Raw genomic sequence first — 15,310 nt, 5'->3', positions numbered from 1 at the left:
GGAGCAAGAGATCCTGCTTAAGACATTCAACTCTAATCTACAGGCAATTTGGAATTTGGGAAGTGAGATCTTAAACTCTTGTATGTTCACTTATACTTCTCAGTATGGTCTTGGATTAACACTTCTGCAGACCTCCGTCTTTGTTCCAATTTCAACTAATTGTAGTCACCCTGGTGACCTATTTTTATTTAATTTTGTGATGTATAAATCCTTTCATTTCACATATGGTCCATTTATTCCAAGTTCTTTAAAAAGCATATGGAACTACTGAAGAATCATGCTCAAAATGGCACACCCACACCACAGTTTTTTTTTTTTTTTAATCAACCAGTCTACTTATATTTTTGGCTGGTATTTCAGTTTTACTATTACTACTACCACTGACGGAACATTTCTTCAAATGATCTGAGACTATCCCTCCAGCTTTTTACATTAGACCTAAATTGCGAACTCTCTTTCATCACGCTTGGCCACTAAAATTCCTCTTTATTTATCTTCTTCTAGAATTCCCCTCCTTTAGCAAGTCAAAGAGCCATTAACACATAGAGTCTGTAGGATCTAATTTTGGAAAAGGAATATACAGTGCATTCTTTGAAGCATGACCATTTGTTTCTGGAAGGAAAACAAAATATACTAACTTATTTTTGAATTGCATACTTTTGTCAGGCCATGGTTATGTCCATGATGCTGCCCATTTCAATGTTAGAAATAGTGACAGTAAATTGAAAATTCTTATTGTTTCCAGGAGCATGCTCGAAATTTAGATCTTCATCCCGTTTTAAAGATTGTCTTGAAATTGCTTCATGTAGTTTTTAAATAAATACAACCCAAAATGCTCTGCAATTGTTGCATACAAGTAGTTCTGTGTTAATTTAGAGACAGACTAGAACTGCAGCTTCCATCCTGTGTGGTATGCAAGCAGAGGTAATAAGCAAAAAAAAGGCAAGGAAGGAGGGCAAAAGTGGGCAGTTAAAGGACAATTACTTTTGTAATGGATGAACCTGAGTCTCAATGCTTGGCAGAATTTTAATTTACCACTATATCTTACATTAAGACTCTACTCCTATCTCTCCCATTATTCATTTATTATTGACTCTGCAATTTAGTGTCTTCTGTTTATTCTAATTTGAAGTTTCCTTCTGCTCACATGAAGTCCATGGTAACAACTTAATTTCATTCTCCACTTCTTCTAGCAAATTCATGGCAGGTTTGAAAATTCCTGGCAAGCTGGGGTTTGGGTTTGGGTTGGGGTTTAGGGATCTAAAAGCATAAGTCATCCTAATTTGTGGTATTCATAAGAAAATTAATTATTCACTTTCATGAGGTAGAAGTACATAATAAATAAGAATAGTTGCACCAGACATTTGAAATATTAAAAAGTGTACTTAAAATGAAATGCTCAAAATCTAAATGTTTTCAGTTGTAAAAAACAATTAATATTTGTAATCTTTGACCTGGAAATAGCCTAAAACTATCACCTTCTTATGGTTCAAATTTTTAAATTTTAACCATCCGGCAGTGACTTCTAGAATACTAGGACTAGTCGTAAAGAATCGTAATATCAAAAAATATTACCATATTCATGAACTTGATAAAGCATAAAATGACACTCCACGTGCTGAAATTACCGATCCCCATTTTTTTCAAAGTTTTGTGAAAAAGAGTAACTTTGAGTCCTCGTATCCCATTATGGAGTGAATCCCGGGGTGTCAGATGATGTGGCATGCACAACTTCAAGAACTTCCTTCTTATCATTTTTCCTGCAGAAAGCTATTGTTTTCCATTTTTTTATAAGGGTGTAATTTCCTGCACAAAGTATGGTCAAAAAAGCCTAAAAATGTTTTCTGGCTAAAAATAGGGCATAACCCCAAAAAGTTCAACATCTTGCATAGCTAGACATCAAGACAAGTTGACTAGTGTATCATATGTGAGTGATTTCAAACCATTTATAAGTAATTCTTATAAACACAAAAAGAAGAGAGGTCATTCTTTTTCGAAGTTTAAATAAAAGATGGGCAGATGTGGAGATACATGCATAAAAGTATATCCTGAATACAGAATTCCCTTGAACATGGGAAAAACATTATATAAAAAAATTCCAAATGGGAGCAGCCAAAAGAAGAAGAAGAAGATTATTATTATTATTATTAGGGGAAAAAATGGTCTATCTATACTAGATATTTAGCTCAATGCTATAAAATTGCTTTTTATTCTAAGGCAAACTGCCGAGATTTTTTTGGATTTCATCATGGATTTTGTAACAAAAATTTGGTACCTGAATTAAATGTATAAGTTAGTGTCAGGAATGATAGTCCTACATTTGCATATTGTCACTGAAAGCTAATCCATAATAATTAAATTTTTAACATAGATTTGATAATTTCTTAGAAGTACTACGTGAAACTAAAAATTCTTAAGAAATATTTAAATATTAATATTAACATTAATATTAATCTATAAAACAGTTATCTTTTTCGAAAATATAAATCAGTGCTAAGTCAATGGTGCAAATTTAGACACTATCATAACTTTTTTTTGAAGGTGAAAAAACAACAAACTTTGACTGCAATAATTCTATGCTGCATCTTTAGTGTGTGAGGAAAACATATTTCTGTTTTTACTGTTCTGAACTCCAGTTTATTACTGCAAGCTAAGAAAAGACATTTTGATTCTACCAACAGTACACAGTGTCAGAATATTTAAACATGTACTGTAATTACAAGAAAAAACTATTAAAAAGTTTATTTTTTTAGTATTCTTGCAATGAATATATTTTTTTAATATTTGCATCAATAAAATATGTAGATTGAATATTGTGCCACTTCAAGCGCTGCCTTAGGGAGTAGATTGTAATTAATAAATTTGTTGTTTAAATTACTCAATATTGTGTCTCTGAAAAACTTATAATGTCACTTAATCTTGAGTTTTGCTTTGAATTAAGTAAGGAAAGTGGCTGCGCAAGCAGTGTAGTATAGAAATCACAGTAGGCATATCATAGCTTAATTGTATCCCCTTTCCAATTATTCCATCTCCTGTAATATTGTTAGGGGATCCAGAACAATTACAAGAAATATTTTCACCAAGGACTGGGATACTGTGCGCAAAACCTTTCGGCCATTAGCAAAAATTTTCAGTTACATTGTTCTGTGAGCGGGCGGCACAGTGGGTAACACTCCTGCCTCGCTGTAAGGAGACCTGGGTTCACTTCCCAGGCCCTCCCTGCGTGGAGTTTACATATTCTCCCCATATCTGAATGGGTTTCCTCCGGGTGCTCTGGTTTCCTCCCACAGTCCAAAGACATGCAGATTAGGTGCATTGGTGATCCTAAATTGTCCCTAGTGTGTGCTGTGTGGGTGTGTGTGTCCAGTGGTGGGCTGGCACCCTGCCCGGGATTTGTTCCCTGCATTGTGGCCTGTGTTAGCTGGGATTGGCTCCAGCAGACCCCCATGATGCTGTAGTTAGGATATAGTGGGCTGGATACTGACTGACTATTCTGTGAGCACTTTTTAATTTTATATAATATAATTATCTATTCATGGTGGCGCAGTGGTAGCACTGCTGCCTCACAGTTAGGAGACCCGGGTTCGCTTCCCGGGTCCTCCCTGCGTGGAGTTTGTATGTTTTCCCTGTGTCTGCGTGGGTTTCCTCCGGGATCTCCCGGTTTCCTCCCACAGTCCAAAGACATGTAGTTTAGGTGGATTGGCGATTCTAAATTGGCCCTAGTGTGTGCTTGGTTTGTGTGTGTTCTGCGGTGGGTTGGCACCCTGCCCGGGATTGGTTCCTGCCTTGTGCCCAGTGTTGGCTGGGATTGGCTCCAGCAGACCTCCGTGACCCTGTGTTCGGATTCAGCGGGTTGGAAAATGGATGGATGGATGGATGGATAATTATCTATGTCATCTATCATATGTTTTCATTTTTATGGATTGCAGATCACACTTAAATATATATTAAAGTGGCATTTTTATTTAAACTATTCAATCTCATTCAATTACTTAATTAATGAGTTAATTCAATCATTTATGAAGTTAAAAAGATTGCACAGGAAAAAAGACTATGTATTTTTTTAAGTGCAATACCTACAGCTAGACTATTTAAAAAAATCATTCAAAGTTTTTTTTTTTTTTAAATTGCTACCATCTGTAACATTGTATTGCCATCAGAGTCTAAAAGCAGCCTGCTTCTTGACATTCTGGGCTTGCAGAAATTTGTACCAGCCAGAACTATATTTGATTTTTTTATACACATAATGCTTTTTTCATCCACCAAATGGAGGAATCATTGCAACTTAAAGTAAAAAGTATTTTTATAATTTATAAATAATTAAAAATAAAAAGACTTTAACATAACAGAAATTACCTTCATAGACCCAACAACTTAAAATGTGAAATTATGAGGGTGTTTTAAATGTTGTATTTGTGGTTGGGAATGACTTACTTAAGGTCTAATTTAATACATACTGCAGTTAAACTCTGCTGCCATTATAAGTTTATGAGAGGATATTCTGAGAACTAAAGAAAGAGCCTTGACTATATACTGTATTATTATATTTTGAATCATAAGACTCTTTATCCCAATATTAATTAGGAGAGTTTAAGAATAAGAAACCGTCTCAGTAGCTATCTATGAATTGCTTTGTGAATTAAAATCTATTTTCAGTATACACTCATTTTTAATAGTTAAATGAGTCAACTTCATGAAGACTCAGTTAGAGGAGAAAGTGATATCACTTTTTCTTTTTAGTTCATAGTTGAGTCCTAGAACATTCCATTTACAACATTTGCACACTGGTCAACTATATAGGTTTTTAGTGTTTTTGTAGAATGCATTTTTCCTAATAAAAAAAGAAAAAGTTCTTTTTAAATTTTTGACATGTCAGTAGAAGTTCAAATTGTGTTTTGCCTCCTTTGAACTTTTAAAATATTTCAGATGAAAGCTCTTCAACTGGTTATTACTGAGAACAACAACATGGACATAGCACAAGGTAAATGAGAAACCCTGTCTCTGTCTCCCTCTCTCTGTTCCCTCATCAGATAGTCTCTTTTCTTAAAAAAGATGAAAATATCTTTTTTTACAGTTTTTGGGCTTAGCGCTGAAGCCACCTTTTTTACAATGAAATGAACAATTTCAATACAAAGCTATCAAACATGATGATTAAATTTGCAGATGACTGTAAGTTAAATAGACCCTATAGTGAAACAAATTCTTATCACTGGACCTGGAAAAAATTCCAAATTCATCAAATGAAGTTATTTTATAAATAACTGTGTAGTATTATTAATACAAAATAGAAATACAAACTATGTTAAAAAACTTTTGCGTCTAGACGTGAAAAAGAGTCTTTATGAAATATGTCTTAGTTATGGCCATCCACAAACAAACTGTACAGTGAAAGAAGACTTCTAGGATACTGGACAATATACAGGACAGTAGCATGTTGCATGAAGTACAAGTTGAGGAAGGTTATGTGAAGTTCTGTAACTTTCCATATGACACAAAGGACACTGAAGCTGTAGAAAAAGTTCAAGAAAGAGCTTCTGAAGTCCAGTAAGACAGTGACTGCAAGGTGAGAACAAAAAGTAAAAAAAAAAGAAGGTAAATATATTCTGCTAAAGCAAATTTAAATTGATAGTACAGGGTGAGGCAGAAAGGATGGACGTCTTTGAAATGGCTAGAACTCACCACTAGTGACAGATGTGCGGTAGGCGGCATTAGGTTCGCAAAGTTTTAGCATTTTTTTATTTTCTTTTTAGTTGAAGCCATGGAGCCGTGGACGATAGAACACCACGTTTTTGCGTACGACTGTTTTGTCAAGAACAACCAATCTATTACCGCAGTTCAGCATGAGTTTCGTTGCCATTTCAATATCCACAGAAATAAAGCTGCTCCCACTCGTAACACTATCCTACATTGGGTTAAAGCACTTCATACACAAGGTAATAAAATGAACAAAAGACTGCCGGGGGCTACATGAACGGCACGTACCCCTGAGAACGAGGAAAGCGTACGACTAGCTCTGCTGCACAGTCCAAGTCGATCTGCTCGGAAGCATTCTTCTGAACTTGGCCTCAGTAATCGTTCGGTAAAGCGTATTTTGCATTTAGACCTGCATTTCCATCCCTACAATTTGTCAAATGCTATTTCAATATGAACTCAAATCTTATCTTGAGTATGTTCACAATAGAGTGAATAGTTTTTGTTGCTGTCTTTAAAAATAGGCATCAACAGATGATGCAAGTTCCACCTAGCTGGCAATGTAGACACATTCAGACTGCATTTCAAAGCGTACATCACACATTTTAAACTTTAATTGTAATATGCTTGCTTTTTTAGTAAGTCTTAAAAAATAAGTCTCCAGATGTAACCCATGTAGCATTAAATAGCATCAGAAATAGGTTTAAGCTGGTTCTCTACAATACCCAAAATGCCACAAAACCTAAACATGCCATAACATGCCATGGGATATGATAATATTATCAACTTAAAAAATGATCAAAGAGTTCTTTAAATTTAAAGAACATTCAAGGCTGTCCAGTTTTGAATGATTTTCACCTTAAGTTTATCCTCGCTCTGGATCTTTGCTGCATGTCATCCTCAGACGAGCTCTTCTTTCGATATAGTGCGAGATAGCTCCTTTGGCAACAATGATTGCAGTGCTACCAGGTGAATATAGGAATATTTAATATATTATTCTTTACATTCCTCAAAGTCTCTTACATTCAGAGATGTTGTGAATGTAAAGTACTTGCCCCCTTCAGATCCTGAGGACATCTCGCAAGTTTGCAGCGCTCCTGAACTCAGTTGAGCCGAAACTTAGATCAGTAGCATCTGGAAGTAGAGGTACTACAAATCCAGAAGGGGTCATTATTATGTTAACAATTGCACAAATTCCAAAACTAAAACTTTGAATTTTAGAAAGGTTTTCAACCTACTTGAGAGAAGAAAAGATAATGCCATAACAAAGAGCTGTGCTCAAACCAGTAATCTCTATCAGGTGACAGTACAACTAAGCAGCACCTGAAGGAAACAGATGAATTAGAAGTTCCACCGTCCAAACAAAATAATGATTAGCAAGAATAGAACGCAAGGCACACAAGTAAGATATCTTAATGAAATGAGGGTTAACCAAACACGTAACCCCAAAACCAAAATATTCAAAGTAAATATGGGTAATTGGAGTGTCACTCCGAAACTTGGTAAACTCCCCCAAAACAAACTGTTGTTGTAATTTCTCTTTCTTTTTCTTTCTCTCTTTCTTTTATGTTACTTGCAATGATCCGATGACACTGACAGTGCAAGATGCCATTAGTGTCCAACTTTAAATAAGGGGGAGGGGAGAGAACACAAAATAAATGTGAAACAGATGTTAAAAACAGTGCAAAAATACAGTCAGTTGGCACCATGCACTGGAACACGGTACATAAAAATTCTGTTCATTGTTTGTTAAATGTAATGTATGACTTGACTTACACTGCTCCCTAGTGTATAATTTGAGTAACAGGATACTTTTGTTGCTGTGTTGCCTAACAATAATGTATTAAGTATGAGTTGTTTTGTGAATATCATACCTTTGTGTCAAGACTGGAAACCTCATCATTTATAATGAAATTCTTTTAGTTTGGCATATGTACAAGTTTGAAATGATTTTTTAAGCATACACCTTCCTAATAACATTGTCCAGCACAAACTGTTCCAGAAGTAGCATTTTTTTAGGAAAGCAAAGTACATGCAAATAAATTTTCTAAAAAGTATAAATTATTTGGTTGATTTTTGGAAAATATGTATTCACATATCTGTTATATGTTGACAGTGAAATATTACATGGACACTTCTGTATTATTTCCTTATAGTTAAGTAGAGCAGTGTCACACACTGCAATAATATAATATTATTTTGATGTTGGAGTCACTTTACCAAAGTATTTAATATTTAAATCATCAATAGAAATTAGCTGCAAGTACAAAACAAAAGTTGTAATATATAAGATATATAAGGCACACAGATGGTATTACATTTCAGTTCAGTACAGTGCAAACATGTGACCCCAATGCTGTTACTAATTATATTATAGTTTAAAATGTAAAAATGTTTAAACAGTGACAATACCATTAGTTATGTGTTTACTTTAATGTGTCTGCAGGCTGGCCATTCAGTCAGGCAGTTTGCACAATGAGCGGATTGATCCAGGGAGTATCTGTCTCGGCCTCTGTCTTCACGTTGGTGGCCATCGCTGTTGACAGGTAAGAAGCCTCTTTCTTAGACTCCTTTGTACAAACATAGATAAGTAGAGTGATGAGAATGTGTAAAGTTGGAAGTGTTAGACCAGTTCGCTCTATAAATAATGGGTGCTGAAGGAATGAACTCAAGTGACATTTAAAAATTTCAAAGTCCACCTAGCCCCTACAACATTGATTTTAAAAAGGCATTTCATGGAATCTAATCATTACAGGTGTCTCTAATGTATATTGTTTACATAATTGTTTTTGTGAATAAGTAATCAATAATAAACATACACTTGACCTTTGGTTGATGTCATACTTCTGTATCAAGAATGGAATCCTCTTCATTCATAACTTTTAAGTGAGAACAAAATTATACTTAAAATTCATGAATTTTACAAAGGGGTCCAGGGGCCTCATGCATAACGCTGTGCATAGAATTCACACTAAAACATGGCGTACGGTCAAAAGTGGAAATGTTCGTATGCACAAAAAAATCCAGATGCATAAATCTGTAGGCACATCAACTTCCACGTTCTTCCTGGTCAGCGTGAAAAGTAACACACGTGCACGCGCCTGCTGCCACTCCCCAAATTCCTCCCAGAATTACACCTCTTTAAATATGCAAATCAATATAAATAGCCCTTAAGCTCAGCGTTCTGTGAAATGGCAATGGCAAAAGCACGGGGAAATACAGAAGAATTTCAGTGAATATAAAGTGGAGGCAAGGAAAAATGTACTATTTGTTGGTTTAAACAGTGATATAAACAACAAAAGGAAGCTGATCAAGTGAGACAGAGTGTTGGAGAAACTTGAAAGCTCAAATTCACAAAGTCGCACAGTGCCCAAAATAAAAAAGAAGTTGTCAGATATCAAAATCACTGCAAAAAGGCGAGTCTTAGCACACCGTCTGAGTGTCATATGGAAGCGTATTAGGGTACAGAGAAAAGAAAAACAAAATAGGGACATAGCTGAAAAAATGTCCAAATGTCAACTTTAATCTCGAAATTTCCACTTTAATCATGTACTTTATTTTGTCATCAAATTAGAACGTCATAAACTTCATCTTAAAATCGTTTAATTTACTAGTTTCTCAGATCCCATCGTAACTAAAGTAGCATGTTAAATGCCTCTTTCTTTGTGTTCTTTTATGTGCTCTATCTATGTGAATCACTACATGCTTTTTAAACGGGCTTTCTCTTCCACCGACAGGACACAGAATACATTACATTCATGATATTACAGCTCTCTGAACAATTTTATTCCGCCAGATACTTGGGGGTTAATGCACCCCTGGACGCCAAATACTTTTTTGCTACACTTTTTAAGTTAACATCACAATTCACAAAGAAGATGTGAAATTTTAAAGAAATATATTTTTTTCATGCAAAGAGCATCACAATTACTGCAACACTGATCATTTTACAAACTGCCAAGGAATTGTAAAAACTTAAAAAAAAATTATTTCAACAATCAATTATTACTGTATATGTACAAGGTGCAACTGATGCCATTGATGAAATTCATTAAATCACCGAGCCAACTGCGCTTGAACTGACTGCACGCAAGCACACACAGGTAAGTGCTGATGCTTGCACGGCTAGTCTAGTGCAGCAGCTGAATCCCAGAGACAGTGATGCTGCAGTGCTTCCGAGGCCGGCAGTGGTCATGAGCTGGCTGCTCAACGAATATACGGCACTGACTGATCAGCTCCGGCGTGCTGGCAGATTGCTCTATGAAGCAACTATAGCCTGTTGCGGCGTTCAATGAATATATGTCACTGAATATACTCGGCTCTGGCGTGCTGGAAAATTGCATTGGGAACCGACAATAGCCGGTTCGGGCGGTTTAAGGGTTAAGATGCATACTTGATATCATTCTCATAGTGAAAGGAATTAAAGCATGTATTAAACATGGGGATATGGTGGCGCAGTACTAGCAATGAGCTGGAGCCCTGTCTAGAGATTGTTCATGCATTATGCAAGATGTTTGCTGTGCCATGCGCGACCTTCGATGAAATCATTTATTGCAGCAGTACTGTCTCTCTCAAACGTACTAACCTTCTATTCCTGTCCTTCCTTTTCTTTCCCCAAGTAACCAATCGCCACATGATCAGCTTTGTAATAGATGCCAAGCCATCTGTAAGCTTAGAATGCAGATTCTTCAAAACTTTTATTAAACATTGAAATATCTTCGTAGCACATGTTTAATTATTCCATCCATCATCCAGTGTCGTGCCAGTCCCAGCAATAATACACTGCTAGTGCTGTGCCACCATGTCCTCACATGTTTAATTATTAACAATATACATTATTTTAATGAAGTTTAAAACTTATCTGTATAATGCAATAAACATGCTTTACTGCATTTCATCTTAAAAATGATATCAAGAGCTCTAAGAAGATAGCGCTTGGAAATCTAAATCGACTTAGAAGCCAGTCGTCATCATATGTAAATGCGCGCTTTATAAAGTGGCTCAGGTTGTGCAATATTTTAACTGTAGTGCAAGTTTACAATGAGGTGACTGTACTTATAAGTACAAACAGTTCTACCAGGGACAATTGATGGACTAATTGAGTGCATTTAGAGCACTTGGGATAAAACCCACGAGGTCCGTACATGAAAGGCTCTGAAGCGTTTGCCAGATGGGAACAGTTCAAATAGATTGCACGTATGACTGAGGCAGCGTGTGCTTGATGCTGTATACCGATAATCCAATCAGCTGTGATTCCACACTAACATACAGTGGGTTAAATACTCAGTAGTGCACTGGGAATAACAACACTAATGCAGTGATGGTATTTAGAATAGTTTGGCCATTCAGTGCACCATTATATGCTTACGGGTTGATTACAATGAGATGCCTTAAAATAATCAACGATATGTGGTTAATTTCAGTGCATTTGATAAAGCTGCATCAGGGATGTGAATCTAAAACCTAAAGGGAATCCATACAGGAACAGTAGCACTGCTTTGATGCTGGGTGCCGCCAGTTTGCAAAACCGAGCGGAGAACTTGCGTACGCTATGGTTTGAGCTGGCATGAAAATGTGCGTTGTTTTATGCCAAGTTTAGGTTATATACATCGCGATTTGAGCGTGGAAACGGGAGTACGCAACATGATGTCTCAGATCACTAGCTTTGAATACCAGATCTTCCAAGATATAGTGCATAAGAGAACATAACATAACGATAATATAATGTTAAATGTAAAATTTTGGGGAAACAAAAAGAAAAAAATGTCTGGCTAATACAAGACAAAATTTTAAAACTGATATTTTATTGTAGGAAAACAGAAAACAGCTATAAATAGAGTCTAAAACTTAGCAGGATAGATGAAAAATAGAAAGCTATGTGCTGAGTAGGACACTGTCAGTACTTTAGGGATTATAGAAACTGTGAATTTGGTGACTAAAAAAAGTCATCTGTTTATAGAGAAAGTCTAAAATAGTTATGACCTAAACCATGTAAATAAAATGATCCAAAGCTCCAACAGATTGCTTTTGAATAGGGAGATTTTCTGTTCAAACATTAGACAGGCTAATAGTGAAAGGGACAAACAAGCTCTTAAATGTAAAACACTGGAGTCGAAAGGTCAAATTTAAATGACATTTTAAATTAACTTCTAAAGTCGTGTGCTGCTATTTTATAATTTTAGTTGATGATACATGTTCAGAATGTTCATCCAATTAAAACTGTCCACATTTCTTAGAGGAAGCACTCATACTTACACACGGGTAAATAAAGTTTGCACATTTCAAAATAGTCCACACTTTTTAAAACTTTGGGAGAGAACAACAGATGAATTTCAGAGGTGTAACTTTCCATGTTTATGAATGCTTTCTGTAAAAGTGTTTAAGATTAAAGAAATTTTTTTGGAGCTGGGTTCTGACTCTAAAATTTGACCAATTCAATATTCTTAAAGAAGATGTTTCTGAAATTACTTTGTTGTGCAATGCCTTTTTTAAATTCCAGTCTGTGTTAAAAAAATAAATGGGTAACTAAATCCATGAATTTAATGGTGTGAAATCTACATGATGACACTTTTGCTTTTTTATTAAGAAAACCTTGACAGAATAACCAGATGGGTTGTGTTAAACAAGAACTCATCAATTGCTAAAATCTTCATCACAAATAGAATTAATAGTAATAGAATAATTTTTACAAAATATTTATACTATTTACAGTACATTGCAATATATTAATTAATTAAATATTGAACATAATTTAGATTTTGCGCCTACCACTTGAATTTTCCTTTTACCTCTGCACCCCCCCTGTGCAACTAATGTGAATTGCCAAAGCAGATCCACCCTCCCCAATTCTTTGATATTACATGCATGACAAACTCACGTGAACCTTCATGGTGGGGACCCCTTGTCACCTCATCAATCCAACAATTTTATGCAATTTACACAAAACACCAAAGGGTAAACCACTCTCTGATCTGCAAAAGAATGTATAGCAATTGCCATTAAGTCTCCGTGATCTGGGCATGATATTTTCACTTTTACCTAGGACAGCAAAAAAGCCAGAGCCAGCCCCGTATGGTGTACTACCTGTCTTTCAACTTTACTACTCAGATTTAAATGTCATGAGATGATTAAATTGCAGAGAAGTAATCTTGTTCATGTTCAACTGACAAAGAATCTTTCAGTTGATCCAACTGTGATTTTTTCTCTGTCTGTCAATAATATTACTTGCCTGCAGAAGTCCGCAGATTCTGTTTCTGAGGATTTGGTTATGCGTTATTATAACAGTTTACCGCACTTTGCGAAACCCATGGTCTAATTGTGCCTATTTACGGATGAAGTGGGATGTGGTGAAGACAGACATAATGGGGTAGTATTCTTGGACATGCACAGTAGAAAAACAATTTTGTGACACAAGAGATTGCTCTTGAACAGATTTAGTGATGCCCAGGACTACATATGCGATACACTAAAAGGATTAATGTGTCTAATGGTAATGAGACGTTTGTGTAAGCCAATGAACCCCACTCATGATGGAGACAAAGGCGTGCAATAATTAAGTTCCTCCCCTTTCTACACACTACCTCTTGCTACTACAGATTGGATGGTTTAGTTTGGTCCTTGAATCTGAGCTGCTGTAGTTGCTTGCAGCATTTGGTGGAACACCTGTAAGACAATGGAACATAATTACAGAGGAAGTAAAAGTCATAACATAGTTTCTGTAAATAAAATAGTGGAAGGATCATTAACAAGCCTCATAGAATGAGAGAAGAGGGGCAGTGCACCCGCAAAAACCCCATCTACCACTGCTGGAACCTTGTTTTTACCATAGAATCAATGCTTCAGTATTCCCATTTTGTAGGAATGTAACCACTAGATATAACAAGAATTGACTAGATAAGCTTTTGTCAAAGTAGTTCTTCTATTACATGCAAGTTAGAGACTTTCTAGGCTCACTGTGCTAGAAATAATTTATACTTTTTTGCTGTGAAAAGTTGTAGGCACCATTTGCAAAATACCCAGGACATCGACAGCATGCACTTCTAGGTAGTAAGAGACAGTACTGTACTGAACCTTAGAGTTACATTCTAAGATAATAAAAGACAGCCAGTCTTCTGTTTATTCCTCCTCAAAATTGTTCACTGTACACATTTCCATTGACTATCCAAATATAGCTATGTCAGCACCCAGCTTGTAACAGATGCTATTGCTCTTCTAGGTGAAACATTCTGGAAATGTCTCCTGTTTGTACTCTTTTGCACTAAAGCCTTGGCTTATTCATCAGTATGAATTCTGTAATAGCTTGGTTCGGAGTAACAGCCAATGGGAGGGAGCATCCTTTTATGATGATGTAAAAGCTGTACTTCTAGATGTGGTGCCATTAAGAGTGGGTAACAGGAGCCTGCTACATTCACCTTTCTGAAGAGTCCATTGTAGGCTGTTTATTGACTTCTGAGAGACTTTGGTAGTTGTTGTGTATTTGTATGTCCATTAACAATTTCAATTTATATTAATCTTGGTGGACATTCCTGTTGTTGGTAATTTCCATTAGAAAGTTGGGGAAAAAGGAAATTCTTAAAAAGGTTTTTTTTCCTATTATACTGATAAAACGCAATGAAAAATTTACACACTTTTTGCATTTATTAAAGAATTACTTAAGAATCTCTTCTCAACGTCCGTGTGCCATTAATCAATATTATAGTAGCATAACAGAAGTGCTTGACTTCCAGCAATTTCTACAAAGAAGTGCCGAATTTTAACAAGGTAAAGGTGAACTTACAACATCGAGCTCTCCACCTTGACAGAAATAAACTATTTAAAGATTATTTTAATAATAGTTCAATCTCACAATACTGAACTATAAATTAAGCAGTACATAAAAGTGGATCTTGACTGCAGGTATTTACAATAAATCTGAAATGCAAATTTTACCTCTTAGATGGAACTTCACAAAACTAACACTGATTTAAACATCCAGCAATCAGGACAATTGGGCAATTACCTTTTTTAAACCAAACCTCCATAAATGATTACAATCCTTTCACATATATCATATTGACCTACAGACTAATGGACTCTATACCTAACCTCAAAGAAAATCTTGTGTCTTCATTGACTTTTATGTATGGATTTAAAGACTGTATCTATATTGATTTGATCCTTGAAATGTTTAGATCATACTTATAGATTCCAAAGAAACAGACTGCTAGACATATTTTTAGAATATATTAGCCTCAGCTAATATGGATTAGAAAGAATATCAGGCTGGACAAGAAATCGATTATGTAATTTAATAATGATACTGGTTTTAATATTATCAATTATTTGTGTAGTCATTGGTAATTCCACATGGAGTGAGGCCTTTAAGTTTGGGGAGCATGCTTTGCAGACAAAAGGGAACAGAGAATAAAAACAAGAAGAAGAGCACTCAAACAGCTACAATTCCCACTACAACTGGCAAGGTAAAAGATATCTCTGGATTGATGAAGCTTTAAGCAGCTATGAACATAGACTTGGAAAGACTCATCTTCATAAATATCTGTATCCTAGCACAAGAATCTTTCAATTGTCAAATAGATTTCCTAATTTTTTAGGGCTCTTCTCAAATACATCCCCTACTTTT

General features: G+C 35.6%; 1 protein-coding gene across 2 annotated transcripts in view; it reads left to right on the top strand.

Moving 5' to 3' along the window:
• Positions 1–15,310, top strand: part of LOC120539493 (neuropeptide FF receptor 1-like) — a 167,961-nt gene that overhangs the window by 114,965 nt on the left and 37,686 nt on the right. For both annotated transcript variants that reach the window (XM_039769600.1, XM_039769601.1), the window contains exon 3: positions 8,138–8,237. In XM_039769600.1, coding sequence (XP_039625534.1) covers positions 8,138–8,237 — 100 coding nt within the window. The remainder of the gene's footprint in view (positions 1–8,137; positions 8,238–15,310) is intronic.

The sequence above is a fragment of the Polypterus senegalus genome, chromosome 11, assembly GCF_016835505.1.
Source record: "Polypterus senegalus isolate Bchr_013 chromosome 11, ASM1683550v1, whole genome shotgun sequence".
NCBI classification, from domain to species: Eukaryota; Metazoa; Chordata; class Cladistia; order Polypteriformes; family Polypteridae; genus Polypterus; species Polypterus senegalus.
This window is presented reverse-complemented; position numbering and strand designations above follow the sequence as displayed.